Source organism: Oncorhynchus mykiss, chromosome 17 (genome assembly GCF_057628025.1).
Source record: "Oncorhynchus mykiss isolate SJ-2025 chromosome 17, ASM5762802v1, whole genome shotgun sequence".
Lineage (NCBI taxonomy): Eukaryota > Metazoa > Chordata > Actinopteri > Salmoniformes > Salmonidae > Oncorhynchus > Oncorhynchus mykiss.
Window position 1 is genome coordinate 77,116,719 of NC_143038.1, and position 24,520 is coordinate 77,141,238.

The following is a 24,520-nucleotide window of genomic DNA, read 5'->3' on the forward strand; positions in this document are numbered from 1 at the left end:
CCGTCATAAGTGTCAATTCAATTTGAAAATATTAAGAATTACAGGGGGCAGTTTGGAGAGACGAACTAATCCTGTGTGAATAGTCCTGTGGAATAACGCACGTGCTTCGTTAATAATTACAAAACCAACGTCTCCAGTAATACCCGTCCGAATAGGGCAATAACATGGCATAGAATAGGTTTATCAGCACAGAAGCATCACTGAAATATTGTACACTGAACAAAAATATTAATGCAACATGCAACAATTTCAATAGTACCTGATCTATGGATTTCACATGAATGGGAATACAGATATGCATCTGTTGGTCACAGATACCTTTAAAAAAAAGAAAGAAGGTAGAGGCGTGGATCAGAAAACCAGTCAGTATCTGGTGTGACCACCATTTGCCTCATGCAGCACGACGCATCTCCTTCACATAGAGTTGATCAGGCTGGTGATTGTGGCCTGTGGAATGTTGTCCCACTCATCTTCAATGGCTGTGCGAAGTTGCTGGATATTGGCGGGAACTGGAACACGCTGTCATACACGTCGATCCAGAGCATCTCAAACATGCTCAATGGGTGACATGGCTGGTGAGTATGCAGGCCATGGAAGAACTGGGACATTTTCAGCTTTCATGAATTGTGTACAGATCCTTGTGACATGGGGCCGTGCTTTATCATGCTGAAACATGAGATGATGGCGGCGGATGAATGGCACAACAATGGGCCTCGATCTCATCACGGTATCTCTGTGCATACGCTGATTGGCATCCTTGGCATCCTGAAAGAATATGGGCCTGAACAAAAAGAGATGAAATAACAGCACTTACAGTTGACCTGCTCTTGCAGGGCAGAAATTTGACAAACTAACTTGTTGGAAAGGTGACTATGAGTAAATTAATAGATGACATTCACTGCTATAAAGTAATGTTAGGATATATGAGTTATGCTGTTAGAGTTTTGTGCCCAATCCACTGCAGTGTTCTAGGTGCTGTCATGACGTTGGCCTGGGGGGGTAGGTTTATGACAGTCATAAATACCTCTCCCCCCCTTTTTCCTCTCTCTACCCTACTGATGTTACATTTGCAAAACCCCTTGGTTAACATAGATTCTGGGAACGTCAGAATGTGGGGGGAAATGAACTATAATCTGGTAATCCGACCAATGGAACATATGCGGTGGTACTTAATGAATATGATGTCAGTTCGGTTGTCATCTGAGACATTCTCATCAATGATAAGATGACATAAACTCTACAGTGGAAAGTCTACACATCAGAGTTATTGGATTCACATGGAATTGTTGTTCAATTTAAATGTTTGAATATGAAATTATTCGTGATGGGATGAAATGTGATTTTAGCTTCTAAAATGTGAGATTTGGGTTTTCATAAGGGCTCTGCTCAATCAGTGGGACATGGAATATACAACTTTTCAAACACGCCCTCAACTTTTCAAACACGCCCACAACTTTTCAAACACGCCCCTTCCTATATAAAGCCTTGTAAAAATATAACCTCCTGTTCCGAGAATGTGATTACGACGGTCCGATGTCAGAATGGTTCAGATAATAACTACAGAACAAAGTCAACATCAGCATGAGCTTTGGTTGCGAATGGTATGAACTTTGAACTCTTATTCACTACAGAAGTGATACCTCCTAGCCGTTGAGTTAGCAACAGCAGCTGCAAACGCAGGTTAGGAAGGAACAGACAGTGTCCCGTCTACCACACAACAAAGTTACTACAACGTATCCAATTTACCAGCAGAGACATTCTTCAAAGGACAAAGGACTCGGTTGGGCAACACGGCCTTTCATCTACCACCAACCTACCAAAGCGCAGCTCAGAGTAAATATTTATTGCATTTTCCTTTTCAAAATGGGCGGTAATTTAGAATGCATAAGATACTGTATTTACGATAGCACAGCTTCGCCCTTTGTTCCTCAGTCTTCCCGCTCTTTCACTCAAACCCAGCCCCTTTTCTTTTGTGTAACCAGCTGTCATATCTGTTCCGCCCGCTAGGAACGTTTTCCTTTATGACGTAATTTGTAATCAAGTTATGATTAATTATGTGTATATGTAATTCTGTGTGATTGGTTGGGTATTTAGTAAATAAATAATTAAACCTAATTTTGTATTGTTGATTCAACTTGTTAGCCAGGGTTCGTGCAGATAACCAAGAATTTACAACTTCCAGATGAGACTGAATTAAGGTGACGATTAATATTGACTGCTATTGATGTAAAATATGACTAGGTCTTTAAGAGTTTATTCGGAAGATAACAGCTCTATAAATATTATTTTGTGGTGCCCCGACTCTCTAGTTAATTACATTTACATGATTAGCTCAATCAGGTAATATTAATTACGGAGAAATTATTTTATAGAATAGCATGTCATATCACTTAATCCGGCATAGCCAAAGACACGACACTGTTTGAATGCTAAATGACGAGACAGAGGCATTGATGCGAGTAACCAGTCTTGTTCAGTACATCACAACACATCCGGGTATCTCAAACACCCCGGTAAAACACAAGAGTTGCAGTAATGAACATTTACCAACAGATGGCATCACTGTGCCATCTTACACCCATAACAGACACTGCCAAGCGTATGGTCATGTCACAGCAGTGTGTAGGAGGGAGATTCCAAGACAACCTCAGGAGGCTGAAGAAATTTGGCTTGTCACCAAAAGCACTCACAAACTACTACAGATGCACAATCTAGAGATTTGAGTCAGTATGTTGGCAGCAGCCAGTCAATGTTACTGATGGCTGTTTAACAGTCTGATGGCCTTGAGATAGAAGCTGTTTTTCAGTCTCTCAGTCCCTGCGTTGATGCACCTGTACTGACCTCACCTTCTGGATGATAGTGGGGTGAACAGGCAGTGGCTCGGGTGGTTGTTGTCCTTGATGATCTTTATGGCCTTCCTGTGACATCGGGTGGTGTAGGTGTCCTGGAGGGCAGGTAGTTTTCCTCCGGTGATGCGTTGTGCAGACCACACTACCCTCTGGAGAGCCTTATGGTTGTGGGCGGAGTGGTTGCCGTACCAGGCGGTGATACAGCCCGAATGGATTTCAGACCATTTCAGTTTGTTGCAGAGGATCGGAGGTGTCCTGTGCGAGAGAGGCAGGTTGAGGTGGCCATGGTCAGAGTAGTACAGAAGGTGTTGTACTGTATGCTGAGGCATTGAAGAAAGTAGAGGAGGATGGATCGACAGTGAGGTATTCTGAGAGGATCCCTGTGAACATAACATCTGTTCCAGAACTGAGGGCCTCAGTAAGGTTGGCTTACTGTATTGTGTTCATAGCAATGGTTATCAACTGTACCGCAGAGGTTGAACGTAAGTCACAGAAAATGGATGATGTGGTGGCAGCTGCAGAGAAGTACTTGGGAGTATGACATTTGACTTCAGATGATTTACAGTGTTGAGTGGTGGCCCGTCCTCTCAGGTCATTGGCCTGGGGTATGATCAGATCGTAGTAGAATAAGGTGATGGGATTTAATGAGTATAGGGTTAGTTGGAAGGGTAATTAAAAATAAATGTATATTTTTATTGTATTCATGTAAAAAAAATCAATCCGGCTCTCCTATACCATGTTGTATCACTAAGTGTAATGTACTATACTTACTTTGGGGGCGGTAATGAACCCGCCGTTAAACCTCACCGAAGAAGAAGAAGACGTCTGTGGGCGGGACTTCCTTCAGAAAGCGGTCGTTGCAGCAAATCTTTTTTTTTTTTGTAAAGTAATTAACCATCTGTGGTGTCACTGTCTTGGTGTCAGTAGCTGAAGTAATTGTTTCAGCATCGGAACTTGTGGTGTGTTGGCTTTGGAAAGTTATTGGAGTTTATACAGAGATACATTTTAGTACATCGCACAGTTGTGTTATGGAACTGGATAAAATGGACGAGAACGACTGGAAATACCACGGCGAGGGCAACAAAAGCCTAGTGGTTTCTCATGTTCAGGTGAGCTAGTTAGCAACAGTAGCATATGCAGCTAACTAGCTAACATTAGTAAGCTTATAGCTAATAGCTAGCTGGCCAAGTTGTCTGGCGCCGTCCATGTCTAACAGTGGAAAGTTAAATATTGTTTGCTTTATTTGCTATCAGATAGTTTCCCTAGAAGTCATCTAATTCTTGTACTTTTCCACACCAGTTGCTAACTTAGCTGACAAGCTAGCCAGTTAACTCAACTTAGCTGCATGTCTTTGATGCCTTAAAAGTCAAACGAGCTAGTTATCTATCTAACCTTGCTGAGTTATCAAGTGGGTTTCAGCGAATACATTTTTACTCCACCGTATTTATAAATAAGATTCACAATGTTGTTGTATCTAACAACTCTCTCTTTCCTATCTAGCACGCCAGAGTCCTTCGGCTACTGAAGTATTCTACAGAAGATGCTGAAAACTCACCTAAGGTTAGTAAAAGTTGTCCCATTAGTATGTAGACTTGTTACTTCATAAACATTCCAACCGTAACTTGCATGGTAACAAATGTACTACCATATGTCGTGGACTGGTTTATTCTGGGAAACGTTTAGTGTGTTTATGGTTAATCAACAACTCAATTGGGCACCCGAGTGGCGCAGTGGTCTAAGACACTGCAGTCCCTGGTTCGAATCCAGGCTGTATCACATCTGGCCGTGGATGGGAGTCCCGTAGGGCTGCGCACAATTGGCCCAGTGTTGTCTGGGTTTGGCCAGGGTGAAAATAATTTGTTCATAACTGATTTTCCTAGTTAAAGGTTGGATAAATAAATGAATAAACTCCTTGTGATAATTTCTAAGGAATTTGATATACATTTGGGTTTTGGAAATAAGCACTGGTGGGAGCCAGGCTAGGGTGAAGTTGGCCCTAGACGCTGATCCTGGGTCAGTTTTACATTTCATCCTCTAATGGGGAAAGGGAAGCTGATCCAAGATATTTATCTTAACAAGGCCCGAAGGTCCAACTTGGAGTTAAAGGCTTTCATTGACTGCTTGTATCAACCCAGCAAGCGAAGCTGCAAACACAAGTATGCATCATCCATAGAAAAATGATCACACTCGGGATGTCACATCAACCTAATTTCTCTTGACGGTCTGTTTCTTCTCTTCCAGACAACAGATCAAGCTTTCCGCCACATACAGAACATAGTTGACTATAGTCAAAATGTCATGAAGCCACTGCTGGGGGAGAAATTCGTCCACAATGGAGTAAGATAACCATATTGTTGCAAACAGCATGTTGCCTTTTCCCCCACTTGTTAACCGACTCCTGTAATGCCATTAGCATGGTAGTGGTGTCATGTAATGCCATTAGCAGGTTAATGGTGTCATGTAATGCCATTAGCATGTTAACGGTGTCATGTCATGTAATTCCATTAGCATGGTAGCGGTGTCATGTAATGCCTTTAGCATGTTAACGGTGTCATGTCATGTAATGCCATTAGCGGTGTCATGTCATGTAATTCCATTAGCATGGTAGCGGTGTCATGTAATGCCATTAGCATGTTAACGGTGTCATGTAATGCCATTAGCATGGTAGTGGTGTCATGTAATGCCATTAGCATGTTAACGGTGTCATGTAATGCCATTAGCATGGTAGTGGTGTCATGTAATGCCATTAGCATGTTAACGGTGTCATGTAATGCCATTAGCATGGTAGTGGTGTCATGTAATGCCATTAGCATGTTAGCGGTGTCATGTCATGTAATGCCATTAGCATGGTAGCGGTGTCATGTAATGCCATTAGCATGGTAGTGGTGTCATGTAATGCCATTAGCATGTTAGCGGTGTCATGTCATGTAATGCCATTAGCATGTTAACGGTGTCATGTAATGCCATTAGCATGGTAGTGGTGTCATGTAATGCCATTAGCATGTTAGCGGTGTCATGTCATGTAATGCCATTAGCATGTTAACAGTGCATGTCATGTAATTCCATTAGCATGTTAACGGTGTCATGTAATGCCATTAGCATGGTAGCGGTGTCATGTCATGTAATGCCATTAGCATGGTAGCGGTGTCATGTCATGTAATGCCATTAGCATGGTAGCGGTGTCATGTCATGTAATGCCATTAGCATGGTAGTGGTGTCATGTAATGCCATTAGCATGGTAGCGGTGTCATGTCATGTAATGCCATTAGCATGTTAACAGTGCATGTCATGTAATTCCATTAGCATGTTAACGGTGTCATGTAATTCCATTAGCATGGTAGCGGTGTCATGTCATGTAATGCCATTAGCATGTTAACGGTGTCATGTCATGTAATGCCATTAGCATGTTAACGGTGTCATGTCATGTAATGCCATTAGCATGGTAGCGGTGTCATGTCATGTAATGCCATTAGCATGGTAGCGGTGTCATGTCATGTAATGCCATTAGCATGGTAGTGGTGTCATGTAATGCCATTAGCATGTTAGCGGTGTCATGTCATGTAATGCCATTAGCATGTTAACGGTGTCATGTAATGCCATTAGCATGTTAACGGTGTCATGTCATGTAATGCCATTAGCATGGTAGCGGTGTCATGTCATGTAATGCCATTAGCATGGTAGTGGTGTCATGTAATGCCATTAGCATGTTAGCGGTGTCATGTCATGTAATTCCATTAGCATGTTAACGGTGTCATGTCATGTAATTCCATTAGCATGGTAGCGGTGTCATGTCATGTAATGCCATTAGCATGGTAGCGGTGTCATGTCATGTAATGCCATTAGCATGGTAGCGGTGTCATGTCATGTAATGCCATTAGCATGGTAGTGGTGTCATGTAATGCCATTAGCATGGTAGCGGTGTCATGTCATGTAATGCCATTAGCATGTTAACGGTGTCATGTCATGTAATGCCATTAGCATGGTAGTGGTGTCATGTAATGCCATTAGCATGGTAGCGGTGTCATGTCATGTAATGCCATTAGCATGTTAACGGTGTCATGTCATGTAATGCCATTAGCATGTTAACGGTGTCATGTCATGTAATGCCATTAGCATGGTAGCGGTGTCATGTCATGTAATGCCATTAGCATGGTAGCGGTGTCATGTCATGTAATGCCATTAGCATGTTAACAGTGCATGTCATGTAATTCCATTAGCATGTTAACGGTGTCATGTAATGCCATTAGCATGGTAGCGGTGTCATGTCATGTAATGCCATTAGCATGGTAGCGGTGTCATGTCATGTAATGCCATTAGCATGGTAGTGGTGTCATGTAATGCCATTAGCATGTTAGCGGTGTCATGTCATGTAATGCCATTAGCATGTTAATGGTGTCATGTCATGTAATGCCATTAGCATGGTAGCGGTGTCATGTCATGTAATGCCATTAGCATGGTAGCGGTGTCATGTCATGTAATGCCATTAGCATGTTAACAGTGCATGTCATGTAATTCCATTAGCATGTTAACGGTGTCATGTAATGCCATTAGCATGGTAGCGGTGTCATGTCATGTAATGCCATTAGCATGTTAACGGTGTCATGTCATGTAATGCCATTAGCATGTTAACGGTGTCATGTCATGTAATGCCATTAGCATGGTAGCGGTGTCATGTCATGTAATGCCATTAGCATGGTAGCGGTGTCATGTCATGTAATTCCATTAGCATGTTAACGGTGTCATGTAATGCCATTAGCATGGTAGCGGTGTCATGTCATGTAATGCCATTAGCATGGTAGCGGTGTCATGTCATGTAATGCCATTAGCATGGTAGTGGTGTCATGTAATGCCATTAGCATGTTAGCGGTGTCATGTCATGTAATGCCATTAGCATGTTAATGGTGTCATGTCATGTAATGCCATTAGCATGGTAGCGGTGTCATGTCATGTAATGCCATTAGCATGGTAGCGGTGTCATGTCATGTAATGCCATTAGCATGGTAGCGGTGTCATGTAATGCCATTAGCATGGTAGTGGTGTCATGTAATGCCATTAGCATGGTAGCGGTGTCATGTCATGTAATGCCATTAGCATGTTAACGGTGTCATGTCATGTAATGCCATTAGCATGGTAGCGGTGTCATGTCATGTAATGCCATTAGCATGGTAGCGGTGTCATGTCATGTAATGCCATTAGCATGTTAACAGTGCATGTCATGTAATTCCATTAGCATGTTAACGGTGTCATGTAATGCCATTAGCATGGTAGCGGTGTCATGTCATGTAATGCCATTAGCATGGTAGCGGTGTCATGTAATGCCATTAGCATGGTAGTGGTGTCATGTAATGCCATTAGCATGTTAGCGGTGTCATGTCATGTAATGCCATTAGCATGTTAACGGTGTCATGTAATGCCATTAGCATGTTAACGGTGTCATGTCATGTAATGTCATTAGCATGTTAACGGTGTCATGTAATGCCATTAGCATGTTAACGGTGTCATGTAATGTAATGCCATTAGCAGAAGGACAGATTTGTACCTTGTCAGCTCAGGGATTTGAAGCTGCAACCTTTCGGTTACAAGTCCAACACTAACCACTAGGCTACCCTACCATTAGCATGGTAGCGGTGTCACGCCGTTAGCCTGGCTCAGCGGTGTCACGCCGTTAGCCTGTCGCAGCGGTGTCACGCCGTTAGCCTGGCAGCGGTGTCACGCCGTTAGCCTGGCGCAGCGGTGTCACGCCGTTAGCCTGGCGCAGCAGTGTCACGCCGTTAGCCTGGCGCAGCGGTGTCACGCCGTTAGCCTGGCGCAGCGGTGTCACGCCGTTAGCCTGGCGCGGCGGTGTCACGCCGTTAGCCTGGCGCGGCGGTGTCACGCCGTTAGCCTGGCGCGGCGGTGTCACGCCGTTAGCCTGGCGCGGCGGTGTCACGCCGTTAGCCTGGCGCGGCGGTGTCACGCCGTTAGCCTGGCGCGGCGGTGTCACGCCGTTAGCCTGGCGTGGCGGTGTCACGCCGTTAGCCTGGCGTGGAGGTGTCACGCCGTTAGCCTGGCGTGGAGGTGTCACGCCGTTAGCCTGGCGCGGCGGTGTCACGCCGTTAGCCTGGCGCGGCGGTGTCACGCCGTTAGCCTGGCGCGGCGGTGTCACGCCGTTAGCCTGGCGCGGCGGTGTCACGCCGTTAGCCTGGCGCGGCGGTGTCACGCCGTTAGCCTGGCGTGGTAGCTGTTTGTTGAAATGGAAGGACTTTATTAGTTTCATATGGCAGTCAAATAGTTTAAACTTGAGGTTATCGTCCGTTCTTATTTTCCCTGATATAGGTTCATGATATAGATGAATTAATCAGTTATTCCATCTTGTTGCAGGAGGCTGTGAAGCTCCCATTAGACTTTGTCCGCCAGCTGTCATTGAAGGTCCAGCAGGAAAGGCCAGGTACTTGTTTTCTTTACTTTATTATCAGGGTTTGACATATTTCAGGTTTTATCATGAAGTCATTTCCTCCTCCACTGAGTTGTGGAATATGTCATTTCCTCCTCCACTGTGTTGTGGAATATGTCACTTCCTCCTCCACTGTGTTGTGGAATATGTCACTTCCTCCTCCACTGTGTTGTGGAATATGTCACTTCCTCCTCCACTGTGTTGTGGAATATGTCACTTCCTCCTCCACTGTGTTGTGGAATATGTCACTTCCTCCTCCACTGTGTTGTGGAATATGTCACTTCCTCCTCCACTGTGATGTGGAATATGTCACTTCCTCCTCCACTGTGTTGTGGAATATGTCACTTCCTCCTCCACTGTGTTGTGGAATATGTCACTTCCTCCTCCACTGTGTTGTGGAATATGTCACTTCCTCCTCCACTGTGTTGTGGAAACAGTCTGTGTCCCAAAACAGAACCTTATTTCCTTCATAGTACACGTTTTTTTGATTGAATGAGCCAAAAGAAAGGACTGCCTCCTGTGACATAATCCACAACACGGGGAGGAGGAAATGACATAATCCACAACACGGGGAGGAGGAAATTACATAATCCACAACATGGGGAGGAGAAAATGACATAATCCACAACACGGGGAGGAGGAAATGACATTCTCCACAACACGGGGAGGAGGAAATGACATTCTCCATTGAGTTTAATTTTTTTGTCCACAGCCAGGCTAAATGGGAGTCTGGTAAACCCGCCCCTAATGTCTCTGACTGTACATTTGTGTTTATAGAATGTTGTCTCCAAAGCCCGTGTGTTATGAATGTGTTATAACAACCCATCTGTCTGTGTGTTCCATGTCATGGCAGAGTCTCGCTGTGACAAAGTGATGGATACGTTGAGTGGATGTGCCTTGTGTCTGCCTAACCTCACCCAGCTCTCCTCCTGCTGCTGCTGCAGAGAACACAGACCTCCTCTCTGTATAGAGATTAAGGTACAGTCGCAGTCCTCTAGTGTCTGTATAGAGAATAAGGTACCGTATCAGTCCTCTCTGTGTAGAGATTAAGGTACAGTCGCAGTCCTCTAGTGTCTGTATAGAGAATAAGGTACCGTATCAGTCCTCTCTGTGTAGAGTGTTAGGTACAGGTCCTCTACTTCAAGACTCTTGGAAAAGCATTCCAGGTGAAGCTGGTTGAGAGAATGCCCAGAGTGTACAAAGCTGTCATATAAAGGCAAAGGGTGGCTCTTTTGAAAAATCTCAAATATAAAATATATATTTTGATTTGTTTAACACTTACATAGTTCTCATGTCTTCACTATTTATTCTACAATTTAGAAAATAGTACAAATAAAAAAGAAAAACCTGGAATGAGTCGGTGTATGTCTATCAATTCAACCCAGGTGGCTGTATTGGCATGGGAAACATATACCGTTACCAAAACAAGGTGAAGTTGATAATACTCAAACGTGAAATAAACTGAACAGCACACTCACAGAAGTTCCAAAAGACAGTTACAACACTGTCTCTATCAAACACAACCGTCGCACAGTATTCCCACTACCTCTTGTTTTTGTTTTTCAGGGGCTGATCAGCTTTAATATTGTGGCTCGAATGTAGCTTCTATCAAATGTAATTGTCTGCATCATTTCCAATCCCCAATATAGTTTTGGTGTGAGTGTGAATATAAACTTAAAAAAAAAAAAAAAAATGAATATAGCTTTATTATTCCCCAAACCCTACCACCCTTCCCCCAATTGGAGTAAACTAATACATGATAACACTTCTACCTTCAGTTTATACACATTTTACAGACACCATCTATTTTACAGTAGTTATATTTAGTTTGTTTTTAGACCTTCCTCTATTTCTGATGTCCATACAGTTTGATTTCTATTTTTAACTGTGCTATTTCACAATTGCTGAAACTATATACATTTTACAGATCTATATGTTTTACATTTCTTATTTGTCCCACCATTCTGCTCCATTCAACCCCTCCCATCTCTCTCAACACCATCCAGTCCCTTCAGCTCCATTCAGCCCCTCCCATCTATCTCTCAACACCATCCAGTCCCTTCAGCTCCATTCAACCCCTCCCATCTATCTCTCAACACCATCCAGTCCCTTCAGCTCCATTCAGCCCCTCCCATCTATCTCTCAACACCATCCAGTCCCTTCAGCTCCATTCAGCCCCTCCCATCTATCTCTCAACACCATCCAGTCCCTTCAACCCCTCCCATCTATCTCTCAACACCATCCAGTCCCTTCAGCTCCATTCAGCCCCTCCCATCTATCTCTCAACACCATCCAGTCCCTTCAGCTCCATTCAGCCCCTCCCATCTATCTCTCAACACCATCCAGTCCCTTCAGCTCCATTCAGCCCCTCCCATCTATCTCTCAACACCATCCAGTCCCTTCAGCTCCATTCAACCCCTCCCATCTGTCTCTCAACACCATCCAGTCCCTTCAGCTCCATTCAGCCCCTCCCATCTATCTCTCAACATCATCCAGTCCCACCCTTCAGCTCCATTCAACCCCTCCCATCTATCTCTCAACACCATCCAGTCCCTTCAGCTCCATTCAGCCCCTCCCATCTATCTCTCAACACCATCCAGTCCCTTCAGCTCCATTCAGCCCCTCCCATCTATCTCTCAACACCATCCAGTCCCTTCAGCTCCATTCAACCCCTCCCATCTATCTCTCAACACCATCCAGTCCCTTCAGCTCCATTCAGCCCCTCCCATCTATCTCTCAACACCATCCAGTTCCTTCAGCTCCATTCAACCCCTCCCATCTATCTCTCAACACCATCCAGTCCCTTCAGCTCCATTCAGCCCCTCACATCTGTCTCTCAACACCATCCAGTCCCTTCAGCTCCATTCAACCCCTCCCATCTATCTCTCAACACCATCCAGTCCCTTCAGCTCCATTCAACCCCTCCCATCTATCTCTCAACACCATCCAGTCCCTTCAGCTCCATTCAACCCCTCCCATCTATCTCTCAACACCATCCAGTCCCACCCTGCAGCTCCATTCAACCCCTCCCATCTGTCTCTCAACACCATCCAGTCCCTTCAGCTCCATTCAGCCCCTCCCATCTATCTCTTAACACCATCCAGTCCCACCCTGCAGCTCCATTCAGCCCCTCCCATCTATCTCTCAACATCATCCAGTCCCACCCTTCAGCTCCATTCAACCCCTCCCATCTATCTCTCAACACCATCCAGTCCCTTCAGCTCCATTCAGCCCCTCCCATCTATCTCTCAACACCATCCAGTCCCTTCAGCTCCATTCAGCCCCTCCCATCTATCTCTCAACACCATCCAGTCCCTTCAGCTCCATTCAACCCCTCCCATCTATCTCTCAACACCATCCAGTCCCTTCAGCTCCATTCAGCCCCTCCCATCTATCTCTCAACACCATCCAGTTCCTTCAGCTCCATTCAACCCCTCCCATCTATCTCTCAACACCATCCAGTCCCTTCAGCTCCATTCAGCCCCTCACATCTGTCTCTCAACACCATCCAGTCCCTTCAGCTCCATTCAACCCCTCCCATCTATCTCTCAACACCATCCAGTCCCTTCAGCTCCATTCAACCCCTCCCATCTATCTCTCAACACCATCCAGTCCCTTCAGCTCCATTCAACCCCTCCCATCTATCTCTCAACACCATCCAGTCCCACCCTGCAGCTCCATTCAACCCCTCCCATCTGTCTCTCAACACCATCCAGTCCCTTCAGCTCCATTCAGCCCCTCCCATCTATCTCTTAACACCATCCAGTCCCACCCTGCAGCTCCATTCAACCCCTCCCATCTGTCTCTCAACACCATCCAGTCCCTTCAGCTCCATTCAGCCCCTCCCATCTATCTCTCAACACCATCCAGTCCCTTCAACCCCTCCCATCTATCTCTCAACACCATCCAGTCCCTTCAGCTCCATTCAACCCCTCCCATCTATCTCTCAACACCATCCAGTCCCTTCAACCCCTCCCATCTATCTCTCAACACCATCCAGTCCCTTCAACCCCTCCCATCTATCTCTCAACACCATCCAGTCCCTTCAGCTCCATTCAACCCCTCCCATCTATCTCTCAACACCATCCAGTCCATTCAACCCCTCCCATCTATCTATCTCTGGTGCCTCCTGTTTCTATTGTTAATCCTTGTTGTTTCTACAACTTGATTGGAGTCCACTTGTGGTAAATTCAATTGATTGGACATGATTTGGAAAGGCACACATCTGTCTATATAAGGTCCCACAGTTGACAGTGCATGTCAGAGCAAAAAAACAAGCCATGAGGTCGAAGGAATTGTCTGTAGAGCTCCGAGACAGGATTGTGTCGAGGCACAGATCCTGGGAAGGGTACCAAAATATTTCTGCAGCATTGAAGGTCCCCAAGAACACAGTGGCCTCCATCATTCTGAAATGGAAGAAGTTTCAAACCACCAAGACTCTTCCTAGAGCTGGCCACCAGGCCAAACTGAGCAATCGGGGGGAGAAGGGCCTTGGTCAGGGAGGTGACCAAGAACCCGATGGAGACTGACAGAGCTCCAGAGTTCCTCTGTGGAGATGGGATAACCTTCCAGAAGGACAACAATCTCTGCAACAACACCAATGTTTTCAATTTTTTATTTAACCTTTAATTAGGCAAGTCAATTATTTATTTTAATGAGCAATTCGGCATTTTTGCTAGAGTGGTCAGACACAAGCAACTCTTAAGTAAAATGCACGTGAACGCCCGCTTGGAGTTTGGCCTTCACATGCCATATGGCAAAGATTGAACTCTTTGTCCTGAATGCCAAGCGTCACATCTGGAGGAAACCTGGCACCATCCTTATGGTGTTGGCAGCATCACGCTGTGTGGAGGATGTTGTTCAGCGACTGGGAGGCAAGTCAGGATCGAGGGAAAGAACGGAGCCAAGTACAGAGAGATCCTTGATGAGAACCTGCTCCAGAGCACTCAGGACCTCCGACTGGGGTGAAGGTTCACCTTCCAACAGGACAACGGCCCGATGTAACTTAACAAAATGTGAAACGTCAAGCGGTCTGATTTACTTTAAGGTATAAGGCACGGCATATTGTGTCTTGGGTGAGGTGTCTGTCCTCTGATATATTAATGTCTATAGGTGAGGTGTCTCTCCTCTCTATATAGGGATATTAATGTCTATAGGTGAGGTGTCTCTCCTCTCTATATAGGGATATTAAGGTCTATAGGTGAAGTGTCTCTCCTCTCTATATAGGGATATTAATGTCTATAGGTGAGGTGTCTCTCCTCTCTATATAGGGATATTAAGGTCTATAGGTGAGGTGTCTCTCCTCTCTATATAGGGATATTAATGTCTATAGGTGAGGTGTCTCTCCTCTCTATATAGGGATATTAATGTCTATAGGTGAGGTGTCTCTCCTCTCTATATAGGGATATTAAGGTCTATAGGTGAGGTGTCTCTCCTCTCTATATAGGGATATTAAGGTCTATAGGTGAGGTGTCTCTCCTCTCTATATAGGGATATTAAGGTCTATAGGTGAGGTGTCTCTCCTCTCTATATAGGGATATTAAGGTCTATAGGTGAAGTGTCTCTCCTCTCTATATAGGGATATTAATGTCTATAGGTGAGGTGTCTCTCCTCTCTATATAGGGATATTAAGGTCTATAGGTGAGGTGTCTCTCCTCTCTATATAGGGATATTAATGTCTATAGGTGAGGTGTCTCTCCTCTCTATATAGGGATATTAATGTCTATAGGTGAGGTGTCTCTCCTCTCTATATAGGGATATTAAGGTCTATAGGTGAGGTGTCTCTCCTCTCTATATAGGGATATTAATGTCTATAGGTGAGGTGTCTCTCCTCTCTATATAGGGATATTAATGTCTATAGGTGAGGTGTCTCTCCTCTCTATATAGGGATATTAATGTCTATAGGTGAGGTGTCTCTCCTCTCTATATAGGGATATTAATGTCTATAGGTGAGGTGTCTCTCCTCTATATAGGGATATTAATGTCTATAGGTGAGGTGTCTCTCCTCTCTATATAGGGATATTAAGGTCTATAGATGAGGTGGTTTGTTGTTAACATGAGATCAGAGGATTTTGTTTCTGTTATGAATGACCAGTTGTCCTCACTTCATAGCCACACAATGGCTGACTGAAAATGCCATTAACAACAGTTAATATTAAAAGTAGGATTTTACTGATCAGCGAGTCAAAACACAGAACTGGTTCTCAAATCAATTGACATTTCCTGGATAAACGAACTTGACAGAGTACTTGAAAGACAAATACCTGATGATACTCCTAGTATAATGAATAGGTACGGCCCTGGGTTACTGAGAACAGGCTATAAGGGAAGGGTGGGCTTGGGAGCGTGGGTTTGGAAGTCATTATAAGAAATGGATGATTTGTGTTGCGCTTGAAAAGAGACGTTTTGGTTGGATAACGATTTATCAAATCGACTCATCCGCCAGCCACCGTTTGGCTGACTCACTTTTGTTTATTCACTCTTGTCTTGTGTTTTACAGCCCAAATGTGGATTTCTACCAGCCTCTAGACACATTACGAAAGACGTCAAGAGGAAGGTGTGCCGGTTTTGTATGCATCAACATTTCAAGGCGAGTTGATATTGTTTTGGAAATGAAACTGGAAGAACCTGTTGTACTACTGGTTGAGGGTTCTTCATCAGTAGAAATGACATGTACATTTTGAATGAATGAATAGAACAAGATAATCTACATGGAATCACTGGTCACTTTAATGTTGACATACTGCTTTACTCATTTCATATGTATATACTACATTCTACTGTATTCTAGTCAATGCCACTCAGACATAGCTCATCCTAATATTTATACATTTAGACTTGTATATGTTGTGAATTGTTACATATTACTGCACTGTTGAAGCTAGGAACACAAGCATTTCTCTACACCCACAATAACATCTGCTAAACATGTCTGTGACAAATTAAATCTATTAATTTGCATATGTTTAATGTTACCGCTTGTTTTGACTACACCAAACAATAGAAATGGGTTTGAAATATTCTAGTAGGCATTTGTTGTGAAAGTTGACTGTTCTGGTGTAATCGGTATCTGCCCCCTGGTGGTGGGATTGTAGAATTGCACCCGATGGAGACAGATTGACTGACTGTTGTGGTCTTCTCTCTAAATAAACAGTTAGCCAATGGAAAGTGGAAACGGCTGAGCCGGTACTGTCCCTTGGACCTGTTCTCAGGGTAAGTAACAGTACCCTTCACCCCCCCAGTTATCACTGTCCCTTGGACCTGTTCTCAGGGTAAGTAACAGTACCCTTCACCCCCCCAGTTATCACTGTCCCTTGGACCTGTTCTCAGGGTAAGTAACAGTACCCTTCACCCCCCCAGTTATTACTGTCCCTTGGACCTGTTCTCAGGGTAAGTAACAGTACCCTTCACCCCCCCAGTTATCACTGTCCCTTGGAGGGCTTGATATTGAACTTTTTTAGCCACTTGTCCTTCAGATAACAGGACAGATTTTAGCCTCTTGTCCTTCAGATAACAGGACAGATTTTAGCCTCTTGTCCTTCAGATAACAGGACAGATTTTAGCCTCTTGTCCTTCAGATAACAGGACAGATTTTAGCCTCTTGTCCTTCAGATAACAGGACAGATTTTAGCCTCTTGTCCTTCAGATAACAGGACAGATTTTAGCCTCTTGTCCTTCAGATAACAGGACAGATTTTAGCCACTTGTCCTTCAGATAACAGGACAGATTTTTAGCCTATCCGTAGACTATCCGTAGACTATCCGTAGACTATCCGTAGACTATCCGTAGACTATCCGTAGACTATCCGTAGACTATCCGTAGACTATCCGTAGACTATCCGTAGACTATCCGTAGACTATCCGTAGACTATCCGTAGACTATACATAGACTATCCATAGACTGACAATGTTGAGTCATTGACAAAAGATATTTAGGGGAGCCAAATGTTTTCTAGTAGCGAATTCCTCTCTGGTGGTGCTCTGGTACTATAGAGATGTGTAGTAGTCTAGGTCTATCTGGTACTATAGAGATGTGTAGTAGTCTAGGTCTATCTGGTACTATAGAGATGTGTAGAAGTCTAGATCTGATCTGTGGTAGCAGCGTGCAGATAGAGCAGGTGACAGTCAAGGAGCCTCGCTGGCTGTTTGTCTTGTGATGGTTGTATGGTCTTCATGAGTGGTTTAATAGACCAGGTCATATTCACTGAGTGGTTTAATAGACCAGGTCATATCCACTGAGTGGTTTAATAGACCAGGTCATATCCACTGAGTGGTTTAATAGACCAAGTCATATTCAATGAGTGGTTTAATAGACCAGGTCATATCCACTGAGTGGTTTAATAGACCAGGTCATATCCACTGAGTGGTTTAATAGACCAGGTCATATCCACTGAGGGGTTTAATAGACCAGGTCATATCCACTGAGTGGTTTAATAGACCAGGTCATATTCACTGAGTGGTTTAATAGACCAGGTCATATCCACTGGGGGGTTTAATAGACCAGGTCATATTCACTGAGTGGTTTAATAGACCAGGTCATATCCACTGGGGGGTTTAATAGACCAGGTCATATTCACTGAGTGGTTTAATAGACCAGGTCATATTCACTGAGGGGTTTAATAGACCAGGTCATATTCATATCCACTGAGTGGTTTAATAGACCAGGTCATATCCACTGAGTGGTTTAATAGACCAGGTCATATTCACTGAGGGGTTTAATAGACCAGGTCATATTCATATCCACTGAGTGGTTTAATAGACCAGGTCATATTCACTGAGTGGTTTAATAGACCAGGTCATATTCACTGAGTGGTTTAATAGACCAGGTCATATTCACTGAGTGGTTTAATAGACCAGGTCATATTCATATCTACTGAGTGGTTTAATAGACCAGGTCATATTCATATCCACTGAGTGGTTTAATAGACCAGGTCATATTCACTGAGTGGTTTAATAGACCAGGTCATATTCACTGAGTGGTTTAATAGACCAGGTCATATTCATATCCACTGAGGGGTTTAATAGACCAGGTCATATTCATATCCACTGAGTGGTTTAATAGACCAGGTCATATCCACTGAGTGGTTTAATAGACCAGGTCATATTCATATCCACTGAGGGGTTTAATAGACCAGGTCATATTCATATCCACTGAGGGGTTTAATAGACCAGGTCATATTCACTGAGGGGTTTAATAGACCAGGTCATATTCATATTCACTGAGGGGTTTAATAGACCAGGTCATATTCACTGAGGGGTTTAATAGACCAGGTCATATTCACTGAGTGGTTTAATAGACCAGGTCATATTCACTGAGTGGTTTAATAGACCAGGTCATATCCACTGAGTGGTTTAATAGACCAGGTCATATTCATATCCACTGAGGGGTTTAATAGACCAGGTCATATTCATATTCACTGAGTGGTTTAATAGACCAGGTCATATCCACTGAGTGGTTTAATAGACCAGGTCATATCCACTGAGTGGTTTAATAGACCAGGTCATATTCACTGAGTGGTTTAATAGACCAGGTCATATCCACTGAGTGGTTTAATAGACCAGGTCATATTCATATCCACTGAGGGGTTTAATAGACCAGGTCATATTCATATCCACTGAGGGGTTTAATAGACCAGGTCATATTCACTGAGTGGTTTAATAGACCAGGTCATATCCACTGAGTGGTTTAATAGACCAGGTCATATCCACTGAGTGGTTTAATAGACCAGGTCATATTCATATCCACTGAGGGGTTTAATAGACCAGGTCATATTCATATTCACTGAGTGGTTTAATAGACCAGGTCATATTCATATCCACTGAGTGGTTTAATAGACCAGGTCATATTCATATCCACTGAGTGGTTTAATAGACCAGGTCATATTCATATCCACTGAGTGGTTTAATAGACCAGGTCATATTCACTGAGTGGTTTAATAGACCAGGTCATATTCACTGAGTGGTTTAATAGACCAGGTCATATCCATATCCACTGAGTGGTTTAATAGACCAGGTCATATCCATATCCACTGAGTGGTTTAATAGACCAGGTCATATTCACTGAGTGGTTTAATAGACCAGGTCATATCCATATCCACTGAGTGGTTTAATAGACCAGGTCATATCCACTGAGTGGTTTAATAGACCAGGTCATATTCATATCCACTGAGGGGTTTAATAGACCAGGTCATATTCATATCCACTGAGGGGTTTAATAGACCAGGTCATATTCATATCCACTGAGTGGTTTAATAGACCAGGTCATATTCATATCCACTGAGGGGTTTAATAGACCAGGTCATATCCACTGAGGGGTTTAATAGACCAGGTCATATTCATATCCACTGAGGGGTTTAATAGACCAGGTCATATTCATATCCACTGAGGGGTTTAATAGACCAGGTCATATCCATATCCACTGAGGGGTTTAATAGACCAGGTCATATCCACTGAGTGGTTTAATAGACCAGGTCATATTCATATCCACTGAGGGGTTTAATAGACCAGGTCATATTCATATCCACTGAGGGGTTTAATAGACCAGGTCATATCCACTGAGTGGTTTAATAGACCAGGTCATATTCATATCCACTGAGGGGTTTAATAGACCAGGTCATATTCATATCCACTGAGTGGTTTAATAGACCAGGTCATATTCATATCCACTGAGTGGTTTAATAGACCAGGTCATATTCACTGAGTGGTTTAATAGACCAGGTCATATTCACTGAGTGGTTTAATAGACCAGGTCATATTCACTGAGTGGTTTAATAGACCAGGTCATATTCATATCTACTGAGTGGTTTAATAGACCAGGTCATATTCATATCCACTGAGGGGTTTAATAGACCAGGTCATATTCATATCCACTGAGTGGTTTAATAGACCAGGTCATATTCACTGAGTGGTTTAATAGACCAGGTCATATTCACTGAGTGGTTTAATAGACCAGGTCATATTCATATCCACTGAGTGGTTTAATAGACCAGGTCATATTCATATCCACTGAGGGGTTTAATAGACCAGGTCATATTCATATCCACTGAGGGGTTTAATAGACCAGGTCATATTCATATCTACTGAGGGGTTTAATAGACCAGGTCATATACACTGAGTTGTTTAATAGACCAGGTCATATCCACTGAGGGGTTTAATAGACCAGGTCATATTCATATCCACTGAGTGGTTTAATAGACCAGGTCATATTCACTGAGTGGTTTAATAGACCAGGTCATATTCACTGAGTGGTTTAATAGACCAGGTCATATTCATATCCACTGAGTGGTTTAATAGACCAGGTCATATTCACTGAGTGGTTTAATAGACCAGGTCATATTCACTGAGTGGTTTAATAGACCAGGTCATATCCACTGAGTGGTTTAATAGACCAGGTCATATTCATATCCACTGAGGGGTTTAATAGACCAGGTCATATTCATATCCACTGAGGGGTTTAATAGACCAGGTCATATTCACTGAGGGGTTTAATAGACCAGGTCATATTCATATTCACTGAGGGGTTTAATAGACCAGGTCATATTCACTGAGGGGTTTAATAGACCAGGTCATATTCACTGAGTGGTTTAATAGACCAGGTCATATTCACTGAGTGGTTTAATAGACCAGGTCATATCCACTGAGTGGTTTAATAGACCAGGTCATATTCATATCCACTGAGGGGTTTAATAGACCTGGTCATATTCATATCCACTGAGGGGTTTAATAGACCAGGTCATATCCACTGAGGGGTTTAATAGACCAGGTCATATCCACTGAGTGGTTTAATAGACCAGGTCATATTCATATCCACTGAGTGGTTTAATAGACCAGGTCATATTCATATCCACTGAGTGGTTTAATAGACCAGGTCATATTCATATTCACTGAGTGGTTTAATAGACCAGGTCATATCCATATCCACTGAGTGGTTTAATAGACCAGGTCATATTCACTGAGTGGTTTAATAGACCAGGTCATATCCATATCCACTGAGTGGTTTAATAGACCAGGTCATATCCATATCCACTGAGTGGTTTAATAGACCAGGTCATATTCACTGAGTGGTTTAATAGACCAGGTCATATCCATATCCACTGAGTGGTTTAATAGACCAGGTCATATCCACTGAGTGGTTTAATAGACCAGGTCATATTCATATCCACTGAGGGGTTTAATAGACCAGGTCATATTCATATCCACTGAGGGGTTTAATAGACCAGGTCATATTCATATCCACTGAGGGGTTTAATAGACCAGGTCATATCCATATCCACTGAGGGGTTTAATAGACCAGGTCATATCCACTGAGTGGTTTAATAGACCAGGTCATATTCATATCCACTGAGGGGTTTAATAGACCAGGTCATATTCATATCCACTGAGGGGTTTAATAGACCAGGTCATATTCATATCCACTGAGGGGTTTAATAGACCAGGTCATATTCATATCCACTGAGGGGTTTAATAGACCAGGTCATATCCATATCCACTGAGGGGTTTAATAGACCAGGTCATATCCACTGAGTGGTTTAATAGACCAGGTCATATTCATATCCACTGAGTGGTTTAATAGACCAGGTCATATTCATATCCACTGAGGGGTTTAATAGACCAGGTCATATTCATATCCACTGAGTGGTTTAATAGACCAGGTCATATTCATATCCACTGAGTGGTTTAATAGACCAGGTCATATTCATATCCACTGAGTGGTTTAATAGACCAGGTCATATTCATATCCACTGAGGGGTTTAATAGACCAGGTCATATTCATATCCACTGAGTGGTTTAATAGACCAGGTCATATTCATATCCACTGAGGGGTTTAATAGACCAGGTCATATTCATATCCACTGAGTGGTTTAATAGACCAGGTCATATTCATATCCACTGAGGGGTTTAATAGACCAGGTCATATTCATATCCACTGAGGGGTTTAATAGACCAGGTCATATTCATATCCACTGAGTGGTTTAATAGACCAGGTCATATTCATATCCACTGAGGGGTTTAATAGACCAGGTCATATTCACTGAGGGGTTTAATAGACCAGGTCATATTCATATCCACTGAGTGGTTTAATAGACCAGGTCATATCCATATCCACTGAGGGGTTTAATAGACCAGGTCATATTCATATCCACTGAGTGGTTTAATAGACCAGGTCATATTCATATCCACTGAGGGGTTTAATAGACCAGGTCATATTCATATCCACTGAGTGGTTTAATAGACCAGGTCATATTCACTGAGGGGTTTAATAGACCAGGTCATATCCACTGAGGGGTTTAATAGACCAGGTCATATTCATATCCACTGAGGGGTTTAATAGACCAGGTCATATTCACTGAGGGGTTTAATAGACCAGGTCATATCCACTGAGGGGTTTAATAGACCAGGTCATATCCACTGAGTGGTTTAATAGACCAGGTCATATCCACTGAGTGGTTTAATAGACCAGGTCATATCCACTGAGTGGTTTAATAGACCAGGTCATAATCACTGAGTGGTTTAATAGACCAGGTCATATTCATATCCACTGAGGGGTTTAATAGACCAGGTCATATCCACTGAGGGGTTTAATAGACCAGGTCATATCCACTGAGTGGTTTAATAGACCAGGTCATATTCATATCCACTGAGGGGTTTAATAGACCAGGTCATATCCACTGAGGGGTTTAATAGACCAGGTCATATCCACTGAGTGGTTTAATAGACCAGGTCATATTCATATCCACTGAGGGGTTTAATAGACCAGGTCATATCCACTGAGGGGTTTAATAGACCAGGTCATATCCACTGAGTGGTTTAATAGACCAGGTCATATCCACTGAGGGGTTTAATAGACCAGGTCATATCCACTGAGGGGTTTAATAGACCAGGTCATATCCACTGAGTGGTTTAATAGACTAGGTCATATCCACTGAGGGGTTTAATAGACTAGGTCATATCCACTGAGTGGTTTAAAAGACCAGGTCATATTCATATCCACTGAGTGGTTTAATAGACCAGGTCATATCCACTGAGTGGTTTAATAGACCAGGTCATATCCACTGAGGGGTTTAATAGACCAGGTCATATCCACTGAGTGGTTTAATAGACCAGGTCATATCCACTGAGGGGTTTAATAGACCAGGTCATATCCACTGAGGGGTTTAATAGACCAGGTCATATCCACTGAGTGGTTTAATAGACCAGGTCATATCCACTGGGGGGTTTAATAGACCAGGTCATATCCACTGAGTGGTTTAAAAGACCAGGTCATATTCATATCCACTGAGTGGTTTAATAGACCAGGTCATATTCATATCCACTGAGTGGTTTAATAGACCAGGTCATATCCACTGAGGGGTTTAATAGACCAGGTCATATTCACTGAGTGGTTTAATAGACCAGGTCATATTCATATCCACTGAGTGGTTTAATAGACCAGGTCATATTCACTGAGGGGTTTAATAGACCAGGTCATATTCACTGAGGGGTTTAATAGACCAGGTCATATCTACTGAGTGGTTTAATAGACCAGGTCATATCTACTGAGTGGTTTAATAGACCAGGTCATATTCATATCCACTGAGTGGTTTAATAGACCAGGTCATATCCACTGAGGGGTTTAATAGACCAGGTCATATCCACTGAGTGGTTTAAAAGACCAGGTCATATTCATATCCACTGAGTGGTTTAATAGACCAGGTCATATTCATATCCACTGAGTGGTTTAATAGACCAGGTCATATCCACTGAGGGGTTTAATAGACCAGGTCATATTCACTGAGTGGTTTAATAGACCAGGTCATATTCATATCCACTGAGTGGTTTAATAGACCAGGTCATATTCACTGAGGGGTTTAATAGACCAGGTCATATCCACTGAGGGGTTTAATAGACCAGGTCATATTCACTGAGGGGTTTAATAGACCAGGTCATATCTACTGAGTGGTTTAATAGACCAGGTCATATTCACTGAGGGGTTTAATAGACCAGGTCATATTCACTGAGGGGTTTAATAGACCAGGTCATATTCATAGTCACTGAATGGTTTAATAGACCAGGTCATATCCACTGAGTGGTTTAATAGACCACGTCATATTCACTGAGTGGTTTAATAGACCAGGTCATATTCATATTCACTGAGTGGTTTAATAGACCAGGTCATATTCATATCCACTGAGGGGTTTAATAGACCAGGTCATATCCACTGAGTGGTTTAATAGACCAGGTCATATTCATATCCACTGAGG

General features: G+C 43.2%; 1 protein-coding gene across 1 annotated transcript in view; it reads left to right on the top strand.

The window, feature by feature from the left end:
• The first annotated feature begins 3,682 nt into the window (after positions 1-3,682).
• Positions 3,683-24,520, top strand: part of LOC110494838 (inositol-pentakisphosphate 2-kinase) — a 51,546-nt gene continuing 30,708 nt past the window's right edge. The window contains exons 1-7 of the mRNA XM_036950972.2: positions 3,683-3,958; positions 4,350-4,409; positions 5,091-5,186; positions 9,210-9,276; positions 10,136-10,260; positions 15,782-15,871; positions 16,436-16,494. Of these exons, the coding sequence (XP_036806867.1) occupies positions 3,878-3,958; positions 4,350-4,409; positions 5,091-5,186; positions 9,210-9,276; positions 10,136-10,260; positions 15,782-15,871; positions 16,436-16,494 (578 nt within the window). The 5' untranslated portion in view covers positions 3,683-3,877. The remainder of the gene's footprint in view (positions 3,959-4,349; positions 4,410-5,090; positions 5,187-9,209; positions 9,277-10,135; positions 10,261-15,781; positions 15,872-16,435; positions 16,495-24,520) is intronic.